This window comes from Boeremia exigua (genome assembly GCF_020726555.1).
Source record: "Boeremia exigua strain MPI-SDFR-AT-0100 chromosome Unknown C7974scaffold_1, whole genome shotgun sequence".
In the NCBI taxonomy this organism is placed as follows: domain Eukaryota; kingdom Fungi; phylum Ascomycota; class Dothideomycetes; order Pleosporales; family Didymellaceae; genus Boeremia; species Boeremia exigua.
The window spans coordinates 1912151-1937060 of NW_025763518.1; the positions used below are offsets into that span (position 1 = coordinate 1912151).

At 59.5% G+C, this 24910-nt stretch overlaps 9 protein-coding genes across 9 annotated transcripts; 2 read left to right on the forward strand and 7 right to left on the reverse strand.

Moving 5' to 3' along the window:
- Positions 1–351: 351 nt before the first annotated feature.
- Positions 352–1419, reverse strand: C7974DRAFT_430097 (acyl-CoA N-acyltransferase; the record flags this gene model as incomplete). The annotated part of the gene is made up of 3 exons (XM_046144676.1): positions 352–671; positions 716–1139; positions 1183–1419. 3 exons carry the CDS (start codon positions 1417–1419, stop codon positions 352–354), a joined length of 981 nt encoding a protein of 326 aa, XP_046002917.1.
- Positions 1420–1954: 535 nt separating this feature from the next.
- Positions 1955–2992, forward strand: C7974DRAFT_299499 (U3 small nucleolar ribonucleoprotein-like protein Lcp5; the record flags this gene model as incomplete). Its single annotated transcript, XM_046137750.1, has 1 exon — positions 1955–2992. The coding sequence occupies one exon, from the start codon at positions 1955–1957 to the stop codon at positions 2990–2992; it is 1038 nt and encodes a 345-aa protein (XP_046002918.1).
- C7974DRAFT_15941 (uncharacterized protein) lies at positions 2974–3937 on the reverse strand. The gene has a single exon (XM_046135923.1). The coding sequence runs from the start codon at positions 3692–3694 to the stop codon at positions 3095–3097; it is 600 nt and encodes a 199-aa protein (XP_046002919.1). The 5' UTR covers positions 3695–3937; the 3' UTR covers positions 2974–3094.
- A 253-nt stretch (positions 3938–4190) lies between these two features.
- C7974DRAFT_407871 (uncharacterized protein) lies at positions 4191–6479 on the forward strand (the record flags this gene model as incomplete). The annotated part of the gene is made up of 1 exon (XM_046143275.1): positions 4191–6479. One exon carries the CDS (start codon positions 4191–4193, stop codon positions 6477–6479), a length of 2289 nt encoding a protein of 762 aa, XP_046002920.1.
- Positions 6480–7215: 736 nt separating this feature from the next.
- On the reverse strand, positions 7216–9367 carry C7974DRAFT_325580 (FK506-binding protein 2 precursor). Its single transcript, XM_046138971.1, has 3 exons — positions 8714–9367; positions 8076–8665; positions 7216–8022 (listed from the first exon to the last, which is right to left on the reverse strand). Exons 1-3 carry the CDS (start codon positions 9090–9092, stop codon positions 7447–7449), a joined length of 1545 nt encoding a protein of 514 aa, XP_046002921.1. The 5' UTR covers positions 9093–9367; the 3' UTR covers positions 7216–7446.
- Positions 9368–9484: 117 nt separating this feature from the next.
- On the reverse strand, positions 9485–11833 carry C7974DRAFT_383051 (triose-phosphate transporter family-domain-containing protein). The gene is made up of 3 exons (XM_046140729.1): positions 10901–11833; positions 10502–10854; positions 9485–10455 (listed from the first exon to the last, which is right to left on the reverse strand). Exons 1-3 carry the CDS (start codon positions 11563–11565, stop codon positions 9632–9634), a joined length of 1842 nt encoding a protein of 613 aa, XP_046002922.1. The 5' UTR covers positions 11566–11833; the 3' UTR covers positions 9485–9631.
- A 106-nt stretch (positions 11834–11939) lies between these two features.
- C7974DRAFT_348902 (thioredoxin-like [2Fe-2S] ferredoxin-domain-containing protein) lies at positions 11940–13125 on the reverse strand. Its single transcript, XM_046139420.1, has 3 exons — positions 12965–13125; positions 12630–12920; positions 11940–12581 (listed from the first exon to the last, which is right to left on the reverse strand). The coding sequence occupies exons 1-3, from the start codon at positions 13082–13084 to the stop codon at positions 12186–12188; spliced, it is 807 nt and encodes a 268-aa protein (XP_046002923.1). The 5' UTR covers positions 13085–13125; the 3' UTR covers positions 11940–12185.
- Positions 13126–14431: 1306 nt separating this feature from the next.
- C7974DRAFT_407875 (peptide transporter-like protein PTR2) lies at positions 14432–16296 on the reverse strand (the record flags this gene model as incomplete). Its single annotated transcript, XM_046143276.1, has 3 exons — positions 14432–15102; positions 15148–15521; positions 15575–16296. The coding sequence occupies 3 exons, from the start codon at positions 16294–16296 to the stop codon at positions 14432–14434; spliced, it is 1767 nt and encodes a 588-aa protein (XP_046002924.1).
- A 462-nt stretch (positions 16297–16758) lies between these two features.
- C7974DRAFT_467850 (armadillo-type protein) lies at positions 16759–24871 on the reverse strand. Its single transcript, XM_046146372.1, has 2 exons — positions 23438–24871; positions 16759–23384 (listed from the first exon to the last, which is right to left on the reverse strand). The coding sequence occupies exons 1-2, from the start codon at positions 24832–24834 to the stop codon at positions 16835–16837; spliced, it is 7947 nt and encodes a 2648-aa protein (XP_046002925.1). The 5' UTR covers positions 24835–24871; the 3' UTR covers positions 16759–16834.
- Positions 24872–24910: the final 39 nt, after the last annotated feature.

Genomic DNA, 24910 nt, shown 5'->3' on the forward strand with positions numbered 1-24910 from the left:
GCTTGTCATGTGCGGCTGCCTTGATGAGAGTCGTAAGGCGGTGGACTATCGGCGGGCGAGGAACTGAACCAGACAGCGAGCAGCATTTTGTCGTCCGTAGCATCATCTTGGTTGGATTCAAGTGACGGAGTGCAAGAACCGTGGAGCACTATAAGAAGACGCTCCTGTAAATGTTCACCAAAAAAGAAGGTCCGGCGCATATAGTGCGTACTAGGCACATCAGCAAAGCGCCAAGCGATGATATAAAGCAACTTATAGTATCTTACCTAGCCATCCTCTATCCAGGCAGGTTGACTGCCTCATATCTGACCATAACAACAACGGGGTATCTCAACAAAACGCCTAACCTCCCTACTCCTCGCTCTCGCTGCGGCTACGTTCCCTCAACGTGAACGCGTCAGCATCGACCGGGCTCTCCAACCTCACGCCATGCTTCTCCACCCACGCCCTGACCTTCGCCTTGTTCACCACCGCCTCGGCGCCGCCCCGCTTCTTGTGCTCCAACACATCCATGACCTGCAGCGTCGCCACGATGTCGTCGGGCACAATGAAGGTCCGCTCCCCGAGCTCCGCGACCGTCAGCGTCTTCTTCGCGGGCGCCGCAAGCAGCGCACGCGCCAGCGTCTGCGACCAGTAGTGCACGTACGCGAGGTACCCGAGATCAGACAGCGCTGTGCTTGTTAGCAGACGCGTTGCGTCGCAGGGGCTGGCTTACGCTTCTCCGGGCCGCCCATGCGGCCCTCGCGCTTGCTCATCTCGTAGCTCGCGCCCATCAGGATCTGGCCCAGGCCCTGCTTCTGCCACGGCGGGAAGACCAGGATGCAGGCGAGGTTGTTGTTGTCCCAGCTCATCTTCTCCTTGCTGAAGAAGCCGACGACCTGGTTGTGCGCGGGCGGCGCATCGGCGTCGAGGTGCGTGTTGGGGATGGCGGGGGCGGGGCTGTGCGCGACGAGAAGGTAGTAGAGGAAGGTTGTGACGTCGTAGAAGACCGACTTTGTGTCGAGGAACAGCTTGGCGAACAGACACAGGTTCTGCGCGTAGAGCTTGTTCTTCTCGCCGTCGATCTCGTACAGCGAGTAGCCGTTGGACGTGTAGACGTGGGTGCCGGGCGGCTCGGTGCTGCGCAGCGGACAGGCCCTCTGCAGCGGTCAGCCGTGCGCATCACGGGGCGCGGGAGCTTACAAGGTGCTTGATGAAGCCGGTGAGCTCCTTGGAGTACTTGAAGCACCACTGGCACACGTACAGGCGCTCCACCTTCCGGCCCACGAGCTCTTCGGGGTAGAAGGACGGATACCATGGCTTGATCATCAGCGAGCCGAACACGACCTCGAGCACATTGGGCGTCGCCGGCGGTTTGTCGTCCGCATGGGGGGCCGGGCTCAGGGATGTGCCATTCTCCATGGACACATCTGCGGCCATTGGAGCAAGGCGGGGCTGGCGGGGTGGAGGGGTGACGCGCTGCGCTGCGCGAATTCTGAGCTAGCGACGCGAGCGCACGTGCTGCCTCCTTCACCTCCACATCCTGGCGCGTTGTACTATGTAGTTTCTGGAGTCAAGTCTGGCGGGAATATGTCGCGTACAATCACGACGACAGCACAATCATTTGGATACAGAGGTACAGCAAGGGTGAAGCAGATCTGCACCCTCGTCGCCGTCTTTACTTCCGAGCGCGGTACAAAATCAGCTAACAGCTGTGCATACAAATGCTCCAAGTCCTATTTTTGAGCTGAGAAGCAAACCATAAGCATTGTGAGCTGCCTCGACTTGCCACTGCACATTGTCTTCCTGGAGCAGCAACATGAGCATCGGAAGGTTGTCTGGGTGTGCTAGGGGTATGATCACACTTGGCCATATCAAGACTAGACCCATGCAGGGAGCATCGCTATCGATAAGCCCAAAATTTTGTCGACATGCAGACGCGACGACAACTTCAAACTCCCAGACGCATATCACAATGGCGGTCGACAATTCGCTGGAGTCGCTGCTCGCGACGCTCACAACCTCGATCCAATCCGCCACCGAGGCCCTGCCCAAGGACGACATCCTGCCGCCCAAGGAAGGCATCTCGCTCCTCGATGTCAAGAACGAGCTGCTGCTCTCGTACCTGCAGAACCTCGTCTTCCTGATCCTCCTCAAACTGCGAGCGCGCTCCTCCGGCGCGAGCGACCAGCTCCACCCCCAAGATGAGGTCGTGCAGAAGCTCGTCGAGCTGCGAATCTACCTGGAGAAGGGCGTGCGCCCGCTCGAGAACCGCCTGAAATACAACATCGACAAGATCATCCGCAGCGCCGACGACGCCGCCCGCCGCGCCGCACAGCCCGCCAAACCAAAGGCGCGCCCCCACGCCTCCGACGACAGCGACGCCTCGTCCGTCGCCTCGCACCAAACCGCCGACTCGGACGACGAAATGGCCTACGCCCCCAACAAAGCCGCCGTCGCACGCGCCCGCCCCGAGGAGCCCACGCGCGACCACGCCCCCGCAAAAGACGGCATCTACCGCCCGCCGCGCATCACGCCCATCGCGATGCCGACAACCGAGGCCCGCGAGCGCCGCGAGCGCCGCCCCGCGCAGTCCGCCACCCTCAACGAGTTCATCGCCACGGAGCTCTCGTCCGCGCCCCTCGCCGAGCCCTCCATCGGCAGCACCATCACGCACGGCGGGCGGCACACGAAGAGCGAGAAGGAGCGCCGCGAGGAGCGCGAGCGCCGCGACTACGAAGAGGCGAACTTCACGCGCCTCGCGCCCAAGAGCAAGAAGGATCTGCGCAAGGAGGAGCGCGGGCGCGCGGGCGGGTTTGGCGGCGAGGAGATGCGCGGGATTGGGGCCGGGATTGATCGGATTGAGCGGCTGACGGAGAAGAAGGGCAAGGCCAAGGGCGGGAGTCTGGAGAAGAGCCGCAAGAGGCCCGTGGAGGATGGGCCGCGGGGGAGCGGGAGTGCGGTTGGGGATGCGTTTGAGAAGCGGCGGAAGATTGTGGGGCGGTACAAGTAATCTCTGCGGAATTGAGAGTGCTGTAGATGATGCACGTTGCAAAGCCCACACGTCCACTCCCTCGTCTCGACATTTTTCCTTGACAGACGTGGTGCGCCTCTCTTACTGAGCGACTATGGAAAGTGAGGTGATACTTGAACAGCATTGCATGCTACTCTCTGTTGCCGCAGAGAGGGCGCCGCGAGCGAAGTGCAGGTAAACATGTAGTCCTTCTGTGCCGCGCGACCTACGTCCCAACTCTTGAGCGTATTGGGCGTTACACAACGCATGGTAGTCCCAAGATGTGCAACGCGCACCTCGCTCGCACGCACTGTATTTCGTGCTCGCTCCCGCCACACCCAACCCAACCCCTCGGCCGTGCTGGCTTCTAACACCAATACATAGCCCCGGAGCTTGTGAGTCGGAGTCGTCACTGAGGCGGACGATCGAGCATGGCACGGGCCGCAGCGGGCCCGGACGGCGAACCACGCGGCCGTCAAGGCGGTCTAAGCAGACATGACCACAACATTTGGTGCCAACTCGACTGCAACGCGAAGCGCTTCGTTGTAAGCAGGATGGCAGGCCAGCGCAGTAGATGCGCCGAATCCTGCTGAAATATACTGGCCGAATACTGCTGATATGTACTGCTGTTGGTCTGCGGTAGAGACCAGCGCTGCCGACACTCATCACCTTGACACGACAACCCCTTGAGTCGATATACATCACCGCTGATCTCTGCAAGCCGGTGCTGGCTGGCCGCCTCGGTATCGACAGCCACTCGCATGTCCGCCACACGCAGCAGCAGGACCGGCAGTACTCGATCCCCACTCCCAGCCTCCCGGGGTGACTGGAGACGTCAAAGGGACGGTAAGAGGCACGTGACACCACTCAGGGCGGTCAGGGAGGCTATGTTGGCAGCGCGGTATCCGCAGCTTTATTTGCAGGACTCGGTGCTGGTCCCAGCGGGCCGCCGGCGCTTGCGCCTCACTTTAGTGGAGCAGGGCGGACAACCAGCTATTCACACGTTGGTGTTGCTGTCCACGCATGCAACTAACCGTGACAACATGCAACACTAACGCTGCATTCATGGCTCCACTTCCCTGGACCGCGAGCCCGCAGTCACTGGAGCTGGTCACTGGAGACCCATATATTATGTACAGGACAGCCATGCATTTCCTGAGCTGCACAGCTGCGTCTATCAAAATTCGAGCTAGGCATCATGTGCATATTCACGTATACGCATCTTGAATGCGGCCATAGGAAGCGCGACCACATCGACACAAGCGAGTGCGAATACTTCGAGGCGAGTGGTGTGCATTGCCAGCCCGACAGCCGGCAGCACAAGGAGCGCGGGACGCAAGTCCATACGCGGAGGAAGTCTGGGAAGTGCTCCGACTGCCGCCAGCGAGACAGCGCGAAAGAGAAAGAGGACCGCGATGAGCAGGAGCTCGCCGACGCGCTGGCCGAGTCGCTGAGGACCGCGGAGAAAGACAAGCGGGACCGTGAGGCGCGTAAAGAGCAGAAGCGGCGGGAGGAGGCCGAGGCGGAGAGGCGCAGAGAGAAGAAGCGCAGAGAGGACATGCAGCGGGCCGACGAGGCAGAGAAAGCCCGGCTCGAGAAAGACCGCGCGCTGCTCGCCAAAGAGGAAGAGGACCGCGCCGCCCGCCAGAAGAAGGCCGACGCCAAACGCCGCGCGGCCGCCATGGAGAGGCGGAGAGTTGCGGAGAAGAAAGAGCAGGAAGAAGCGCTGCAGGCGGTGAGCGACGCGGCCCGCCGCCAGCGCGAAGCCGACGCCCAGCGCCGTGAGCAGGAGGCCGCCGACCTCCAGGCCCAGCAGGACGCGCTGGACAAGCAGGAGCACGAGCGCAAGCTGCAGCGCCAGCGCGACAAAGACGCCCGCCAGCGCGAGCGCGACGAGGCCGAGCACCAGCGCAGCCTCAACGCCCAGCGCGACGCCCTCGCCCGCCGGGCCCGCGAGCTGGAGGAGGAGGACGAGGCCGAGCGCGCCGCCGCCCTGAAGCAACAACTCCAAGCGCTCAACGACGAGGAAGCCGCCCGCCGCGCAGATGCTGCCGCCGCTGCACGCCAGCGCGCCGCCGCCGACCTCGCCGCCCAGAAGCAGCAGAACGACGAAATGGAGCGCGCCCTCGCCCGCGCCCGCGACCGCGCTTCCGCCCCTCAAACACCCTCATCACCTGAACGCTCCGTGCCGTCGCCCCCTCCCAAGCCCGCCCCGCGCCCCGCCGTCCTCGACCCAGCCCAGCTCACCGGCCACCACGGCGTCCAGGAGTACGGCCACCTGCGCATCGGCAACCGCCCCGCGCCACTCCACGCCTCGCAGCGCCCGGCGCCCGTCCGCCCGCCCGTCGCCGCGCCCCTCAGAACCCCGCTCACCCCCATGGGCCGCCTCGCCGGCACCATCGCCGCCAGCCCGCACGACTACCGCGTCGCGCAGCCGGCGGTCGCGGGCTCGCCCGGCGCAGAGCCGCAGTGGCGCCGCGACCTGGCCATGCGCACGTCGCGGGGTGCAGGCACGCCCGTCCCCGACGAGGCGACCGCGGAGGCAGAGCTGCAGGCCCGGCTTGCACGGCGGCGCGCGTGGGAAGCGGATGACGGCTCGGTCGCGGGGACGGATTTCTCAACCGCGACGGATGGCGCGGGCGACGAGCCTGAGTGGGAGATGCTCGAGCCGGTGGGGAGGGGTGCGGCGCAGACACATACCACGCATGCCACGCATTCACCACTCACATCGCATAACCCGCTTACATCGCATCCGTCGCACTCCCCGCAGACGTCGCACACCCCGCTCACCCCCTACTCCCCCCACACGCCCGCCTCCCCCCCGCCGCCCACCCCGCTGCCAACATACCCCCCCGTGCCGCCGCTCGCACACCCCGATCTCTCCGTGAGCGTCCCTGCGTCCGCCGAGTCACCGGGCTGCGCATCCGACTTCTCCTTCTCGAGCGACTTCCCGTCGCCGGTGCCGGCGTCAAATCACCCCGGGTCAGCGTCAGCGTCAGCGTCAGTGTCGGCGTCGGCGTCTGCATCCACGACGCCAGTCGCGGCCTCTGCGTTTGCGCCTCCTCCTCCTGTGTCTGTGTCTGTGCCTGTGCCTGCTGCAGCATCAACATCAGCATCCGCACCACCACCACCGCCACCACCAGCGCCAGCGCCAGCGCCAGCACTCCCCTCCTCCGCCGCAGCCCTCGCAGCACTCCTCTCCGCCTCCACAGCGGCGAAATCAAAACCCAAGCCCCCCGTGCCGCCGAAACGGACGCACAGCACGCCTGCGACCATGACTGCGCCTGCGAATCCGTCTGCGGTCCCCGCGCCGCCGCCCATGCCGCCGAAAATGAGGAGTCAGTCGTATATGCACGCGCGCGTGGACTCTGTGGCGGGGAGTCCGGCGACGGCGGGGAGTCCGGCGGTGGGGGAGGGGGGGGATGTTTTTGGTGAGCAGAGAAGGCGGGGGTGGGGTGTTAGTGGGAGCGGGGGTAGTTGGGAGTGAGTGGGCGTGAGTGGTGAGTGGTGAGTGGTAGTTGGAAGTGAGTGGTAGTTGGTAGGCGCGAGACTCCAGGCGTGAGACTCTAGGCGTGAGACTTCTCTCAGTGCAGACTTAAAAAAAAAGGGGGAGGGGAAGGGGGGTTAGAGGGTGCGTGGAATGCACTGTTTTATACACATATATTCATGTCTATCTATGCATATTCGTATATACATCCATATACACATATACATATATCCACACACGCACACCCTCACCCCGCGCCCACGTACATTCCCGACTACAGACTCCCGTCCCGCGTCCCGCGTCCCGCATCCCCACCGCCAGCGCCGGTGCAGTGTCAGCTGCAGCACAGTGTGTACGTTGACGAGACCACGGCGGTTGTCGAGACGGCAGTTGCAGACCACAGCGGTTGTAGAACACCTGCTCAGCATACATGGCACACGGTGTTTTGGAAGCATGCGTGCGGTGCTTTCAACGCTCAAGCGCAGGCATCCAACTCAGGGCAGACATTCCAGCTCAGACCCAGCCATCCAACACTCAAGCAAGACAGCCGCACACTGTGCCGCGAGCCGATGCATAGTGGGTGCTGCGTGCGACTCGGGGCGACGTTGAAAGTGGGAAAGAGAGAGAGAGAGAGAGAGAGAGAGAGAAAGTGGGAATGTGGACTAGGGAGAGAGAGAGAGGAAAAGGGGAGAAGTGGGAAAGTGGGAAAGTTGAAAAGGAAGATGGGGGTGAGAGGGGGGGATGAGAGTATAGAAGGCATAGAGTACGGAGAGTAGCGAGCATAGAAAGCATCGAGCACAGAAGGCATTGAGAAGAGATCGAGCACAGAGCATCAACAAGGGACCGCGAACCACGCCACTCGCGTCCGCCCCAAGACAAACGCCTAGAAATACAGTTTGCTCTGTCTAATACTACAAACCCCGCCTTGGGTGTGAGGACACCAGTAGACGCCCCCCTAGTCGGTGCCCTAATCGGTGCGCGACTTACTCGCCTCCCCATCAACCGCCGGATCATACTGCCTGCGCACCGGCACACCCGTCGGATTCGCCTCCTTAAGCGGCCCCTCCACCTCATCCCCATCGATGCCGACCTCGCGACGTCGCCGCTCCAGCCACGCCTCATCCGCCTCATCGTCCTCATCATCACGGTCCTCATCCCCAACACCCTCATACCCGGCCTCCGCACCCGCCGGATCCTTAATAAACCCATCCACGATCCAATACTGCAGCGCATTCATAACAAGCGGGAACACGAACATGACGAACGCGATCTGCAGCGCCGTGTTGCCCTCGGTCCAGCGCAGGGCCCAGTCGCCGACCCAGGCGATCCAGGGCAGCAGGGCGAAGATGACGAGGACGCACAACTTCATGCCGATGAGGCCGAGGAAGTAGATAAAGGACTGCTTGAGCCACCAGGTGGCGCGCGGCGGGTGGCCGTAGTTGCCGCTGCGGATGGACTCGGGGGGGTTGGCGAGCGGGGTGTGTAGGAAGGCGCGGTGGAGGAGGTTGAGCAGGAGGACGAGGATGGGGATGCCGAGGGTGGTCTGGGGGGTTAGCTTTAGCTGGTATATATAACAAAGGGGGGGGGGGGACGTACATCGATGGCCAGGTTGAGCAGGTAGAACGAGCACGGATTCGGCTCGTCGCCCTTGTCGGAGGCAGCGGCGGCGGCGGCGGCGGCCGTCTGCGCGGCCACGTCGAACTGGCCCGACGACAGCATCGACATGAGGATGTTGGCCAGGTGCAGCAGCACGGAGCCGAACACCTGCTTGCTGACGTCGAAGAACCAGATCTTCAGCGGGCGCCGCGGGTGCTCGCGCAGCCGCTTGACGGCCAGCGACGACACGGCGAGCAGGCCCAGCGCGCCCTGCACCAGCAGCGCAAAGTCGCCGAGCAGGTTGCATTCGCCCTTGCCGTCTTCGCCATCGAGCGGGTGCTTGCCGGCGGCGGCTGCGGTGTCGGGGGTGGTCGGGATGGGGAGGGCGGCAGATATTGATTTGTCTGCCGGCGGGGGCGGCATGGGTTGGTCATGAGCCGCGGGTGTGGGCGTAGCTATAGGCGTAGCCGCAGGTGTAGGTGTAGGCGAAGGCAGCACAGGTTCATTCCCGGTATCCATCTCGCCCTTGTGCTCCTCCAGCGGCTCCTCCTTCGCCACACCCTTAATCTCCAACAACACCGTCTCGAAAACTGCATCCCGTCAGCGTCATCCCCCCCCTCAAAGAAAAAAAGACTCACCCAACGTACTCTCCCCCGGAATCCCCCCCGTCCCCCTCCCGCCATACGCCATCCCGGGCGGAATCCTCAACCTTCTCTCCTCCCCGACACACATCCCGCGCAACCCCTCGTCCCAGCCTTTAATCACTTGCCCGGCGCCCAGCTTGAACACGAACGGCGCGCCGCCGACGTTGGAGTCGAAGGGCGTGCCGTCGGTCAGTGTGCCGGCGTACTGCATGGCGAGCGTGTCGCCGGGGCGCGAGGGGCGGGCGCAGGGGACTGCGTGGGTGGTGAGGATTTCGAGGTTTTGGGCGGTGGCGAGGGGGGTGAGCCCGAAGAGGGGGGTGAAGTTGAGGAGGGCGAGGGCGGCGAGCCCGGGGGATAAGGTGGTGAGCCGCATCGTTGCGTGTGTGGTGTGTGTTGTGCCTAGCAGAGCAGCAGTCTCTCAACGACCTCAGGCGGAGCTCAGCGCCGCGCTTATACCGCTGAAACGAGCCGTGCGCTTAAAAGAACAGCGAAACGAGGCCGCGGTGTGCACGCCGATGAAGCGTCAGCAGCGCGGGCGACGAGGACACGGCGGTGCGCGGCGAGCGGCGAGGTGGTGATGTTATCTGCAGGCGACGGGCACGCGCTGCGTTAGCCTCTGGGAATGCGTCGCCCGGCGCTTGTGGCGACGAGCTAGGGGCGGGCGCCGCGGGCCCCTGATTGCACGGCGGGCGTGGAGGTGGTGCACGTGCGCGGCTCACGACATGGCTCACGACAGCAGTTTAGACTTCACGAGAGCAGTTTAGACTTCACGACAGCAGGCAACCACATCAGCAATGAACATTCAATTCGCGACGCAAGAAAATAATGTATCCGGGGCGGTTATTGCCCGCCCGTGTAGCCCAACGCCTGTAATGCACGCAATCCCGCAACAAAACATCCCAACAAGCCCCTCTAATCCAGATCCTCGGGGCGCTTGACGGGGCTGGCGCGCGCAGGCGACTCGCTGCGCGCGGCCGTGCCGGCCGGTGCGAGCTGCAGACTCGCCGCAGCGCCTCGGTGCGAGCTAAGTGAGACGCGCGCGCGGTCCGGGTCGGCGGTGCGGACGGGGGCGTATTCGTCGTGCGCGTCGAGATGGGCCTTGAGGAGGTGTTCCTCGCGCATCTTCTTGATCTTCATGTAGTTGTACAGGGCGATGCTGGCGATGGTGACGACCAGGCCGGTGAGGTTGATGGGGGTGAGGGGGTCGTTGAAGACGAGGTTTGCGGTGGTGATGGTGACGACTTCCTTGAAGATGCCGCAGATGCTGAGCGTCACGACCGAGGTGCGCTTGAGCAGCGCGAACTCCGAGGACGTCATGAGGAAGGCGAGACAGCCGGGGAAGATCAGGATGCCGATGCCGAGCGCGGTGCCCTTTTGGTCGAAGAGCCGGGCCAGCCCCTCTTGGAGCGCGCCAAAGCCCTCGACGGGCACCGCGAGCACAAAGATGCTGGTGAACATGACGGGCGCGAGGAAGAAGATGGAGGAGAAGGGGTTCGCGGTGGCGGGGTTGCGCAGGAGCAGGATCTGGGTCAGCGACCAGCGGAAGCCCGACGAGCAGGCCGAGGCCATGACGAGGATGAAGCCGAGCGCGTGGAAGGCCGTCTCGCCGGCGACCATCATGACGACGCCGAGGGTCATGATAGCAATGATAAGCACAAGGCGCCACGAGGGCTGCTCAAGGCGGAATAGAAAGGCAAAGATGAGGACGAAGCCCAGCGCCGACGACTTGCACATAGCTGTGCTGTTAGCCGTGTTCAATGCTAGCGATATTGCAAGACTCACTGAAGAAAGTCAAGGAAATAAACTTCAGACTCGTGTTGCCCAGGCCAATGTCCATGCCCGTCGCCGCGCCACACGGCCCAATGCGCGAGAAGTAGAACCACTTGGTCATGAGCGGCTTCTTGGGGTCGACGGGCTCGACACGGGCGCCGGGCGCGTGGGGGTTGAGCGCGTCGTGGCGCGGGCGCAGCGAGGGCACGAGGAACAGCACGAGCGAGGCGAGCGAGAACTGCACCAGCATGTGCAGACACGTGGTGAAGAGCGGAAAGGGGAAGATGTTGGTGGCGGCGCCGTCGCCCGTTTCGACTTTGAACATCCACTTGTTGTAGACGGAGATGGATATGGAGAAGAGGTACCTAGACGGTTAGCGGGCGATGGCATTCAATCGCACGCGGGTCTTACCACAGCAGGATCAGCACGGCGTTGACCAGCATCGAGCGGTACAGGCTCTGGTCGGCGAGCGCCTTCTCCTCCTTGGTGAAGGTAATGGGGGCGTCGGGCACGATGCGGTTGTCGAGCAGCGTGTTGCGGCGCTTGCGGCGGGCATTCTTGCGGCGCACCTTGCGGGTCAGCCCCGTCTCCTCGTCATCGTCGAGCCCGTCGGCGCTCATGTCGTCGCTGGCGCTGTCGCTGGTGCTGTGATCTCTATGCCCGCTGTGATCCCTCCGCCGGATACGCTTCGTGCGCTCCCTGCGCGCGCTGTGCTCGCCGCTGTCCGAGGCCGAGCTGTCCTCCTCGGCAATGTGGGCGTCACGCGCGCGGTGCCGGCGCTCCTTGCTGCTCGAGGCGGCGGCGGCGGCAGGGCCGGTGAGAGAGGACGAGCGCCGCCGGGTCGACGTCTCCATCCCAAGCGCGCCCGTCGGGAAGAGCGAGGTGTCTATGGCCGGGCGCGGCTGTGTGGGCGGGGGCGCGGCGTCGCTGTCGGTGGCGGCGTCGCTGAGGCTGCTGGTCGAGGGCGGGTTGCTGAAGGTGCGGAGCGGGAATTCATCGCCCGGGTGCAGCAACGTGGCCGGCCGTGTCGAGGCGGTGTCGTCGAGCCAGCGCGCGACGGCCGACTCTGAAGTCATGGTGACCCCCGGCAACGCGCCTGATTCGTCTAGCCCACTTGGCGATCAGATGAGCTGGGCCCGAGAGTGCGGAGCTAGCATCAGGGGCTGCGGCGCCGGGAGCATGCGCGCTGAGAGATGGCTGCACGCTGATGCAGCGAAGCATGCGGCCGTCTGCGATCGCGTCTGGCTGAAGCTGTAACACTTGGGGCCTCGGCCAGGGTGCCGCACGCTGACACAACACGGGGCCAATCGCTAGACACTCGCGTGCCGCGTGCGGCGGGCGTGGTGCGGCGGGCGTGGGTGCGAGCGGGGAAGCGAGCCGCCGCTGACATGATGGCTGTGGTGCTGTGGCACTGTGGAGGTCACGCTTTGAATGGTCACGATGCATGTTGGGGCTGTCAGATGCATGTCAGTTGCATCGTGTCTGCCAGAGCCATGTCAGTCGCAGTGTGTTGCCAGGCGAATGCTTGACGTCTACTGGTCGAGTCCATCACCACAGACAGCTACCACCAGTCTCACATATAAACAACAGGGTCCATCTTGATCCACACGTACATCCAAACCACACGTACATCCAGAAATGGTATTCAGTAATCTACACGCATCACCAACAGCTCCAGCAAACACACATCCCCACGCTAATCCAGCGCTCCGTCGGTCCTCAGCTTCTCGTTGCCCCAGAACTCGCTGTTCAGCGCCGTCAAGCCGCCCGCGGGCTCGCAGCTCTGCCGTCCGCTCAGCGGCCCCGGCGCCGGCACCTTGGCCGCGCCCGCAAGCCCCTCGGCGGGTGCCTGCGCACCCGTGGCCGACGTGGCGTGCTTCAGCGCGTTGAGCAGCGACTGCGTCGTCTCGTACGTCAGGTCCTCGTAGAAGTCGTCGTTGATCTGCACCATGGGCGCGTTGGCGCACGCGCCCAGGCACTCGACTTCGGTGAAGGTGAAGTTGCCGTCCTTGGTCGTCTGTCCGTGGTGGATGCCGAGCGTGTCCTCGCACGCCTTCATCACCGCGTCGCTGTTGCGCAGCATGCAGGGTGTCTACGAGATGTGAGTTGGGCCCGCTGGGTGGTCCCGGGGAGCGCTTACTGTTGTGCACACCTGGACGTGGTACTTGCCCACGGGGGTGCGGTTGTACATTGTGTAGAAGGTGGCGACCTCGTAGACGCGCATCGGCGGCATCTCGAGGATGCGCGCGACCTCGTTCATGACGCTGATGCTGGTGAAGCCGTGCTGGCGCTGGCCGAGATCGAGCAGCGGCATGACGGCCGCCTTCTTGTAGTTGGACGGGTACCGCGACACAATCTCCTTGATGAGCTGCTCATTCTGCGCCGTGAACTTGAACGGGATCGAGGCGTTGTTCTCCGCCGTGTCGCGGTGCTGCGGGCGTCAGCGGAGCAATTGACATGTACAAAACTACTCACAACCATGAGGTTGTCGCTCCGGGCCGCCGGCGAGGCGCTGAACGCGCGCCATTGGGGGCGCTGGACTCGCAGGGCGCGCGAGGCGCTGCGGAAGGCAAGGGGCACCAGTTTCGAAGCCATTGTGCTGTGCTGCTGTCGGGGCGAATCGCTCGTTGACGTCGTGGAGCTTCGTCTACCGCCAAGCAACGGTTGACCGATTTCACAATTAGAAATGGCGGGTTGTGATTGGCCCGACGTCTTTCTCAGCATCACCACTCCGACGTCAACGTGATCGACACAACACATACTACTAGCCTTCATCGAAGACATATCTGGATAATGCCATTACACTTGTCGACTTGCATATACGGACTAAACACAACCACCCCCTGCCGCCACAAACATCAGAACCAGCACAAGTGCTCATGTCCATCTAAACCATGCAAAACAGCGTCTCATTTGTCTTCAGCCTCTTGTGCGTGAAACAAGCTTCACTGCACCGTGCTAGGCACCGTGCGGCATTCGACCGCCATCGAATGCGGAGGGACGTTGAGTCTCATTGCCGGGCCGTGCAGAGCAAAGTGCACCACCCGCAGAGCAAAAAGGCGACACCCGCAGAATCTGCGCATAACCTAGACCACAGTGCAGGCTATATCATAGTGCTGGAGACTCTGTGAAACAATCGCGCAGGTGGCCGTGTGAGGGTAGGTTTGTACGCACCTTGCTCGTCTACCTGGCCTCAGTGCTATCAGATTGATCTTCACGCACGAGGGAAGGCACGGATCTGCTTCTGCTCCAGCTCCTGCTCAAGAACCTAAGCCCTAATAGACTCTGGACGTTATGGTAACTCTTGACAGACCATTGATACGTAAGAGCCTTACATGGTTTGCGTACAGCCTGTTGTGAAAACAAATTTGGCATCACTGGTGCACAAACAGATCTCCATTGATGGATCAGTGTGTCGGGTCACAGCCCGAAAGATCTCATCCGTTCTTCCAAGACCAACCAGGTTTGTTGGTAATTATTGTACAGGTCGGATTTCACTGGTTTTTTACGGTAATCGTACCCGAGCCTGGAAGAGGGCGTTTCACGGCTAGTCTTATTTGTTGTGAGGTAAGTCGCTACTTGTTATCAGTGTAGCAATTCTCTCTCTGTCCAATCATTTTTGGAATCGATATCCAGGCAAGAGTGGATTTGAACATATGGTAGGGCTATCTGGTGAGGCACGGCGGCTTGGGGGCGACTATTATGCGGTGTTTTCTTGGCTGTGATGGGTCTATTGCGGAATCAGGCCGATGGTTGGCGTAGGTGATTGGGAGAGTGAGGTGTTTGTTCGCAACGTTTGGATGTGGCAGGTAGCCGACCAGCACGAGTGATGCACAGCGGCGCACTCATCTCACTCATCCCAGTTCCCGCCATGCAGCAGTGCACCAGCGCCTCCCACAGAACCGCGTCCACTGCACCTCTCCACCCCCCATCCCACCCGCCTCACACGCCCTTCAGCACCGCCCCATCCTCCTCCCCAACACTGCTCCGGCTCTCCAGCTCAAACCCCTCCTCCACCACCCCCTTCGCCTCCTCCTCCTCCAGCCCGCGAAACGTCCACCAAAACAACCCCCCCGTCCCCGCCGCCAAAACCCCGAGTCCGCAATACACCCAGCCCAGCCACGGATCCCGCGCCAGCGGCGCCACCAGCACGCCCAGCGCGCTCCCGCCCGCGCTCGTCAGCAGAAACAAACTCATGATGAAACTCTTCATCTGCGCGGGCGCCCGCGCATACGCGACCTCCAACCCCGTGATGCTGGCCAGGATCTCGCTGAGCGCGACGAGCACGTACGCGGGGGTCTGCCACGCGACGTGGACTGTGTTTGGGGCCGCGGGGGCGCCGGGGGTGAGGGCGTCGGGGCAGGATAAGGGCGAGGAGAAACAGGGGGGGGAGGAGTAGATGTGGGATTGCAGCGCGCCGGCGTAGAGCATGGCGAGGGCGGCGGTGAGGAAGCCGAGGGTTATGCGTGTTGTGGGCGTGAAGGCGAGGTGGAGGCGTGTGCGGATGAAGGGGTAGATTAGGCGGTCCATGACGGGGACGAGCAGGATGATGGTGATGGGGTCGATGTTGGGCAGGATATCGTTGGGGAGGCCGTGGAGCTGCATCTGGCCCGCTGCAGGGGTGAGTTGGGGCGATTAGGTAGGGGTGGGGGGCGTACCTTGCGAGACGAAGTTGTTCAGCATCTGCGAGTAGGCGACCCAGTAGATAGGGAAGAAGAGGAAGATTTTGCACGCGGTCAGCGCCGACTTCAGCTCGTCGATGAAGGTGTCGTCCCACGAGACGCGCTGCCGCAGTGCCGACGGCCGTGCTTTGTCGATGTCGAAGCCGTTGCGCGCCGCGATCCACAGCGCCCGGAAGCAGCTCCCAATCACACCGCCCTGCGGCGGCTTGATGACATAGCGGTCCTTACCCGCGACCAGCACCGCGTAGCCCACGCAGAACATGACGAACGGCAGCAGAAACGCGCTCCAGAACCCCACATGCAGCTCAAGCATCGTCGTTGCAATCGCCGACACCGAGCCCACATTGACACTGCGCTCGTCAGTTCAGCACACCCCACGCCATACCTCAACTCTCGTACGCACCACATATAGAACACCATGTAAATCCGCTGCACCGTAACCTCCGGATCGACGACCACCCTCTTCCCCCGTCGGACCTCCACAAACGCGTTCGTACTCCTCACCTGCTCCGCAATCAACGGACTCACATTGCTCTTGATCCCCCCCGTGCCCAGCCCCACAACCCCCATGGCGACCACCAGCCCGGGCAGCGCCCAACCGCGCTGCACACTCCACGGCGTACTCGACGCGACCAGCACCGCAATCCCGGCCATGTACACCGCGCTGAAGTACTTGATCGTGCGGTACCGCCCCAGCCACGCGTCCGCCACCACCGCGCCCAGCAGCGGCGTGACATAGCACCACAGCTGGAACGCGTTGGTCAGGGCCGTCGCGCGGCGCTGGCCCAGCCCCAGGGCGCCGGGCAGGCCCGAGGCGTCGCGCGGCCCGTTGGCGATGTAGTTCTGCAACGGGCCGGCGAGGCCGTAGTACGCGAAGCGCTCGCAGAGTTCTACGACGGCGACGAGGAAGGCGCCGGGGGGCAGGGCGTCGGGGACGCGCGGCAGGAAGAGGAGGTCTTCTGGGGTGGGGGTGGAGCCGATGTAGAGGGCGGCGGGGAGGGGGGCAGGGGGGTCTCCGGAGGAGTGCTCGCCGGGGGGTGCTTCGCCGTGGGGGTCCTCTGTCTGAGCGAGTGTCGTGTAGGTGCCGAGTTGCGAGGTGTTGCGGGTGCGCCACGATGATGCCATGGTGGTGGTGGACTTGGGGTGCTTAGGGGATGCTGTTGCGAGCGGGCTTTCTATCTCTTTCTATATCATTGGAAGTCCCCTCTTTTCCCAGTGAAGCTATATCAACGCGCCATCTAACTAGCAAGAAATCAAAACTCTATATAATGTCTGGAAATTGAAAGTCGCTTGTTTAAAGTTGAAGTGTACACGAAGCAGTTTCATGCGGTCCGACGCAGTCGCACTAACCCGAAAGAGATGACAATACTGCGCCACGGTCAGCCACTCACCTGCATACAAGAGTACCGCTATGCTTTACTGAGGTACAAGTGCGGTGTTTTAAACCTAAAAGGGACTTTGTGCTGTGTAAAGGACACCGCGTTAGGTAAAACACACCGCAAATTCAGGTCAAAATGACCAGACTGCAGTGTCAAAAACACCGCAGTCCGGTGTTTTCTACACGCTTTTGTACCGTAATGCTTGTGACTGATGGGTATCATTCAATTCATCTACACTTTTCCTTCAACGCCGTGAAAATGCAACAAACGCCGCTCACCCATGTCTACCAGCCCCTCCGCTGCCCCCGGTGCTCAGCACCCTTCTCCTTTCGTTTGACCCTCTTGACATCGTTTCTCCTCTTCTTCTCCCTGCCCCACTTCTCCGGATCCGCAACAGCCTCGACCTTCCTCTTCCTGCGTCGCTCATCTCTTCTGTCACGGACAGCCTTCTGTACATCGCCCATGACCTTCAGATACTCCTGCGTGCCCATGCGCTTCTGCAACGCGTTCATAATCTCCCGCGCTTTGTCGATGAGAGACTTGTACAATTCGTTCGGCTCGTTGAGAGATGCAGACGAGGCGTTGGTGTGGGCGCGTGGGATAGTCGTGGCCGGGTCGACAAGCGTGTTGAGTGTTGTGAGGAGGTGCGGCAGCGAGGACGACAAGGGCTCAAGAGGGAACTTGGCAGCCATTGTCTCGAGAAGATTCATAGTCGAAGCCTTAGCGTTCATAGAGCTGGTCTCTCTGCGGATGAGACCTGAAAGGCGAATCATCAAGCGGTGAATGGCTGCTGGTGGAGTCTTCTTCGTATCAGCGTCTTCGTCCGAGGATGCGTCTCCATCTGCGCCGTCGGCCTCTGGTACTTCTTCTGCTTCGTCATCATCGCCGGCGTTGTGCCACTGCCACTTTGCGCCATTGACAGCCAGACACCTCGCCAGGAACGCGATGTTCTTGACGGTTTGTGTACACAGCTGTTCAGAGACCTCAGAGTTGAACAAGTTCCGGAGCGATGCATTGGTGAGCTGGATCATGTTCTGCTCCGCTAGTTGCAGGCCACCCGATCCCTTGAGGGGGAGTGCACCTAGCCCAACGTCCTTGTTAGTGATCGCAAGATGGGCAAAGTATGTGCCCATGAGCTCAGCAGCCTTGAGCTTGACCCACGCGTGGGGATACGAGACACTGGCCTGGACTGCTGTCCACAAGCTCTCTTTGTCGGCAGAGAGCATGGCGTCTTGATACTTTTTGCAGATCTTCGATACAAGCGTCAGAGAGTAGTACAGTAGCTCCCAATCGTCCTCATCGCGGCGGGCCAGAGACTCGTCGATAGTAGAGTCGAGTCCTTCCAACACGTAGGACAGCTCTCTCGGCTCATCTTCGGCATCAAGCTCCTCAAAGTAGAAGCCGAAGCACTGAATGCCAAGGCGCTTCAGGCCTGTGTTCTCGTCTTGCTCGAGCCAGCTCTTCAAATCAGCTGTGAAAGTCTGCAGCCGCTTCTCGCTTGCATGCTGGAACAGTCGCTTGACCAGCAGACTGGCGAGTTCTCGGCACTTGCTCGAATCATCGTTCGCAAGAGTGTTGATCAGCGGCAAAAACATCATACCATGATAGTCGTACTGCGCCTTCTCCGGGAATCTGGGTAGGGCTTTGGTGATAACAAGATCCAAAGCTTCCATGACGGACTGCCTGCCTTCGACGTGCTCGTAGCGCAAGTTCTTCAACAAGAACTCCATAGACTTCTTGAAGCGCTTCTCGCTCTGTGTGTAAGATGTCAAAAATTGGAAGTAGTGGCTTCGGGCAAGGTCCCTGGCAGATCTTGTTTGATTGGTGACCGTCATCTCTGCGACTTTGTCCATGGCTTCGTACACCTCGGGGACATCAATGTGACGGCTCATGACAGCCTTCAGGAACGCAAAGCTCACGCCCTGTCGGTCAAGCTCGTCGAGATCGGGCAACAGGCGTTTGATCAAGTGGCCAACATCCCGCTCGCGGATGAGGACATTGGGTCGCTCACGGAGCACCGCAGCCACCAGCTTGAGGGATGCCTGAGCCAACTCGGTGTTGGAGGAATGCGCACCCTTGATTGCTCGTACAGCCTCGTCGACGTACACAGCGCAGTTGGCGTCCATCTCATCCATGGGTACCTTGATAATGGTTGTGAGTAGACGAACAGCCGACACTTGCACTTCCTCCTGTCCTTGTACCATACAATCGCCAATGATTGGTAGGAAACCGGCCATGTTCTGCGGTGCTTGGAGATCGTCGTGCTTACGCAACACGGTTCGGAGAATGTCCAAGCTGAACCGTGTCATCTTGTAGATGTAGGACGATGTTGACAGACGGGCGCCTGACTTAGCGGCGCCTCTTCTGTTGATTAAGAATCGTCGCAACTTGGGATCCGTCTTGTCGCCCTTGTCGGTCGTCGCACTGGCCTTGTACACCTCCTGGATCAGCTCGTAACAGAACACGAGAATGTCTCTATTATGAACGGTTGGGTTTTGTAGGATGCCTAAGCCAATGCGACGCAGCAGCTCGTCAATCTTCTGCACCATCTTTGCATTGATGCGTTCCAGGAGCAGAGCCTTGATGGGGTTGACCAACTTGATAAGATGAGCGGGCGTGCTTGATCGAGAGACGATGTCCATGGTATCGAAGCTCTTGCTGCTCTTGACTTCCTTCATCTTGCTGATGTACTCCTCTGCATCCTTCTCTTGACCGGTCACGCCAAAAGTGTCATCCATCACAATGTCGACAATATCAGCAACGCAGTAATCAAGGTCGCCAGGCTTCAGCTGACTGGCAAGATTGACCAGGATGTAGTGGAGAGTAAATGACAGCACGTGCAACTGGTAGCCGCGCTGGAGCGCAGTCCGCAAAGCCTTCAAAATGAACCCGATGTAAGTCGGCCCGGTGAGCACTGCAATCTCACTGAGGGTCTTTCTCGACTGATCGCGGCTCTCTTGTGTGCGACTTTTGAGGATGTGGCAGATGTCGAGGAGGACGCCAGGCAGTCGTCCCTCAATCTCGTTGGTTGGAAGGACCAGGAGCACCTTAGTCAGTGCCACGGCTACAGGTACACGTAGACTGGTGGTGGCTTCGTCCTTTTTGTGCAGGAACGCTGTCAAATCCGGTAGAAAATTGTTGACGAGATCCTTCGTTAACTTGTCTTGCTGCGGAAGTGTCTTCGACAATGTGGAAGAAGGCGCGTCGATGTCCATAACATCTGCAGCTGGCGCTTCAATCGCTTCGGAAGTCTCGTCGGCCTCGTCAGTCTCTGGTGCAGGCTGAGAGGCAGTCACGTATCCCTTCTTCCTTCCAGCCTGATTGAGACCATCCATCAGGCCTCCAATAAGACGCACGATAGCCTTCTGCATGTCTTCCTTGCTTGTCAGATAGCCAATGTAGCGCTTGAAGAGAGACCTGAACTGTGGCCACTCGAGCCATTCGACCAGAGCGGCAAGCGTTCGAATCGTCTCTCCAGCAAGGTTGTCAGCGCTATCATCGTCGGCTTTATTGAAAACGAAGTGCTCCAGTAGTGGTAGAAGTATGTGGTAGGTGTTCTTCGGCTGCAGATGTGAAGCGTTGGCTGCTAGTCGACGAAGAGCTCTCAATCTTCGATGGCCTTGGATGTGTAGGATGTTACTAAAGAACGAAGCCTCCTCATCATCAGAAACAAGGGCGAACAAGTCGGCTACTGGCGCCCAGTCGCGATGAACCTTGACCAACTGTTCCGTGACAGCCAGAAATTCTGTCCGGACAAGCTCAGATGGCTCGCGCACTCCATGCTGTATGCCAGGTATGATCGCAGATGTGATGAACTCCTTAAAGTCATCGCCTTGCGATACTTCGATGAACCGCCGGAGAGTCGACGACGCATTCACTCGTATGCTCAGCTCTTCGTTGTCCTTGATAAAGTAGAGCATGTTGTACACCAGGGGCTTCCACTGCATAAGGGAGAAAGACTGGTACCCCTGCTCGTTGATCTGGTTGAAAGCCTGTGAGCGGCGTTCAAAGTCGGGTTCGTCCACACGTCCCTTGGCGAAGGAATTGAGTTCCTGGCAGAGTTTTGCAACGCCTGTAAGCTCCTCCCTGGTATCTGAAAGGTCCTGGATCACTTCGCAAAGCACAATGCGAGCAGCTCGGTCCTGGAAAAAGGCAAACATGGGGCAAACAGCATCGTAGATACCATCAAAGAGTTCACTCAAACTTGCAGTGTCGCATCGTTGAATGAACTCGTGTAGGATCTTCAGAAGACCAAGCTTTGTCCTCGGGCTGACTCGCTTTGATGGTTGTCGGATCAGAAAGGTGGCGATCTCGATCATGCTACGAGACTCTGTGGACCCGACTACGTGGGGCGCAAGCTCTGCGATGGCCAGAACTCCCGACTCAAGCACTTCTTTGCTGGGGCTCTTCCGGAGTAGTCCACCGACTTGGTTGAGAATCGCATTCGAGTATGGTTGAATAATATCCGTATGTATACGGTTCCTGCGGAGCTTCTCATCTACTGATTGATCTTCATTATTATTAGTGATGAGAGCGAAGATATTGCGCAGAATCTCATCTAAGACAAATTGCTTGACTTCGTCCTTAGCCGAAGGAACATCCAGAATGTCGAGTGTCTTGATCAGGATCTCTTTGTTGTGCTCGACCAGGAAAGGGACTGTCAGCGTGGCCTTGGACCATGAAGCAAACAATCGGAGAAGACCAGAAATCGACTGAGCGGTCTCGATGGCAAACTGCTCCAGTCTTGGTTCAACCAGTTCCTGCACGATAGCTGCTGTATACGGATACCAGTCAAACTCCGGACAACTCTCGAAAAGTCTAGCTAGGGAGTGCAAGGCGCGTTGACGAATTGTCCGAAGCAGAGAAACCTGGAGCTTCCGGCCGTCGTCAGCAGGCTGCTCCTCTGCCGATGTAGCCGTTTGCAGATCTCGAGATGCCTTGACAAGGCAGTACATAACAGGGTCTACGACATCAACGATAAATGGGTTGAATGTTGTCTTGAATGTGCTGAGCAGGTCATCGAGCATGTTGAGTATACCGACCTGCTTCCGTGCGTCAATCAACTCACTGCGTAGCAAACTTTCGTCAAGTGCGTTGTCCCGAAGAACAGAGGCGCCACTGAGAGGACCAAACGCAATGCTCAGGAACTGATGGATCGCACTGTCGCCAAACCTGTTTTTCAGACCGACGAAGACAGACTTCCGTTTTGACTCCAGTCCTCGTTTGCCAGCAATGACTTTGCCGTACAACAGTCGCAGAATGATGGGGAGAACTTCTTCAAGGTCGCTATCCTGAATCTTGCCTTCGCTGAGAAAAATCGGGAGCTCATCTCGGAATCGCTGATCATCTAGCAGACCAAGCAGCTCTTCCTGATATGGGGATACTGAACGGTCTTTCCACATGAGAAGCGCTTGGAGAGCAGCCTTTTGGATTTCAACATCGCCGTTGCTCAGCAATACTAGCAGAGCATCGCGAACCTCACTGGACCGGTACAAGACCCTGGGGTTGTTGAATTTCGAGAAGACGGAGAGCATGGCCTTCTGATCTTTCCGGGACCAGCGCTGTTGTGATGTCTCAGGCGCGTCGATTTGCATCAGATCATCGCTGTCAATCGTAGGAGCGGGTAGATCCAGCGCCCAATCTAGCAGTACGGGTACAAGCAGTCGCGAGCGCTTTTCGGCAATTTGCGGTATCGAACTCAGTAGACGCAGCGCTTGCGTTCTGCTGAAGGCGTTAATGAACGGTATCTGCGAGTGTTTCTCATCGAACGCAGCCTCAAGCTTATCGCCGATGTTGTATGACAGCTCTTGGTTGTTTGCGACCCGATCCTGGAGCTGGAACACGTTCGTACACTCGAATTCGTTTGCATACCGCTTCGATGTGCTGTTCTTCGTGGTTCCGCTGGCAGAGTTCTCCAAGCTCTCAGGCTCACCCAGCCATTGAAATGCGATCTGTGAAACGAAGCCCTCGCCCTCCTTCGTGTTGCACATAGCCTTCAACGCTGCGCAGGTATCGTCCCACGCAGATGCCATCCTTACGTGCAGTAGACCGAAGCAGAATGTTGGAAGCGCCTCGCCTACCCATTCATCGCCGCATACGTCAGGATAGAGCTTCGCCAGCTGCCCAATGCGCATTGAGATGGATCGCTGGTTCTCGAGATCCAGTGGCGTCTGCTCAATCATCATCGCAACAGAGATGATGTCGCGCAACTCCTCGTTCTTGCCTGCGATGATTTCCAGAATATAGATGGCGGTCAATCTTAGCTCGTGCGACGGCGAGCTCAGGCATCGCATGAGTTCACGCTTGACAAGATCCATGTGTGGCCCGCTCGTTGGTATTACACTCTTCTTCTTCTGCATCAAAGCTAGTAGCGCTTTCCAGAATAATAGAGAATGTGCGTATACTGGTGTTGATTGGCATAGCAAGGGCCACAAGCTGACAGCAAAAGTTTGATCGTCAACAGTCTTATCAACCAGGTATTGGAAGCCTTGGCCGGTAACAAAGATGTCGGTCTTGCGGATATTCTCCGTTGAATCAACCTTGACGGCTGTCCCTAGCAACTGTTTGAGTTCCTCCCAGATGCTTCTTGTCTTGTCTTCGGGAACAGCAAGGATCTCCAGAGCGTCCAGCAACGCGCTGCAGTGGTATGTTGATCTGGCCAGATCCTCCTCATCGATTTGTGCTTGCGAGAGCTCTTTGAATGGGTTGTCTAAGAGAGGTTGCCAGCGATCTGAAACGTGCACAGCACCAGCGGATATTGTACCGCTCTGGTATAATTTAGGGAGGATGATGCAAAGCTCTGGTCCATGCTCATGAGCCTTCTGTGCAACAAATCTAGAAAGTGTTAGCAACGTTACTAACATTGAAATATCGAATGGCCGACCGACCGCTTGAAGTAAGGTAGTAGAAGAGTCTTAAACCTCTCTGCGCCAAGCTCAGCAAACATGTTGCAAAACGGCAAGAAGTATCCATCCCATGATCCTTTAGTGAACCCTTCGAGGAGCTTTTCGTAGGGGATGGCAGCATCTAAGGCGCAGTACTGAAAAACAACAGTCGTCGCAGAAAGAAGGTCCCATGCTTCAGTAGACTCAAGATCTGCTGGAGCCTTCGCACTGCTGAGGATGTGCTCGAGAGAGCCAAATACAGGCTTCCAGTCCGCGATCCGGGTGCCCTTTCTTACGCCGCAAACGATGAACAACAATCGAGATGATAAGGCTGCATGCTGTGTGTCTGCTGACAAAATTTGAGCAAGGAGTGCGTCAAGGATTGGCTTGAAGTTTTCCCTATCGGTGTGGTGGATGACTGCGGTAGTGACGCCAACCAGCACTGCTTCGAGCGGCGGAGCCTGGAGAGACGCGTAGTCCTCGTCGTAAGCCTCTGTCAAGAGCGCCTGGAATATCGCCGTAGCGCTGGAATGTGTCCCTCGTTGGATGCCTTTCAGCGAGTCAGCAAGCAGAAACATAATGCCCTGCTGGAACTCATGATCCTTCTCGTTGTCCTGGAGCTCCTTCATCTGCTCAGAAATATGTCGCACAATCAACTTAAGTGGTGTTTTGTCTCGATGATAGCCGGCTCCAGCTTTGCGGACGAGGAAGCTAAGAGACTCAGCAGCAAAGCGCGCCACAAAAGCCTTCTGGTGCGCGCGTCCCAGCAAAGGCGAGATCAGATCGAAGGTTGGTCGCAGGTCTGGGACCAAGAGCCGGGAGAGGTACTTGAACAGCCATGCAAGGCATGTGAAGCTCCACTCAATGACTTCAATCTCTGCATGCGTGGCAGCCAGATGCGCCACAGTCTTGACAACCCTTTCAAAATGCTTCTCGAACTGCTCGCCGAGATCGTGTGCCAAGTGTGCGAGCAGGCTCAGCAGCGGCTCTTCACTGAACTTCTCGCCCTTCTCTATGAACTCCACCAGGAGGTCGACTATGCGATCGCTGTGGTGGAGCACCTGGGGAAGGCTATCGCAGAGTGGCGAGACTTTGCGCGAAAAATGTACAAAGTTCTCGGCCAGACAGAGCTCCTTCCACTCGAAGAAGGAGTCTCGGAAGTACGAGAAGGTGCTCTCGAGCTCGGCATCGTCGATGATGGTGCTGCGCCCGCGGCGGACAGGCTCGATTTTGAGCTTCGCAATGCGCTGCGAGAAGCCCTGGAACCGGTGGTTGCGGGACGAGACCGTGCCGCCTTTGGTGTGTTTGGGCGTCCGCACCTTCGAGGACGGCTTCGAGGACGACCTCGCGCCCGGCTTCGCAGAGGGTGTGCCAGTTGTACCCCGCGACATTGCTGGCATAGTGTGTGTGAGGTGCGACTTCTGCGTTTGATGGCTGCTGCTTTCTCGAGTGCCCCACAAAATTTCTCGTTAGCGC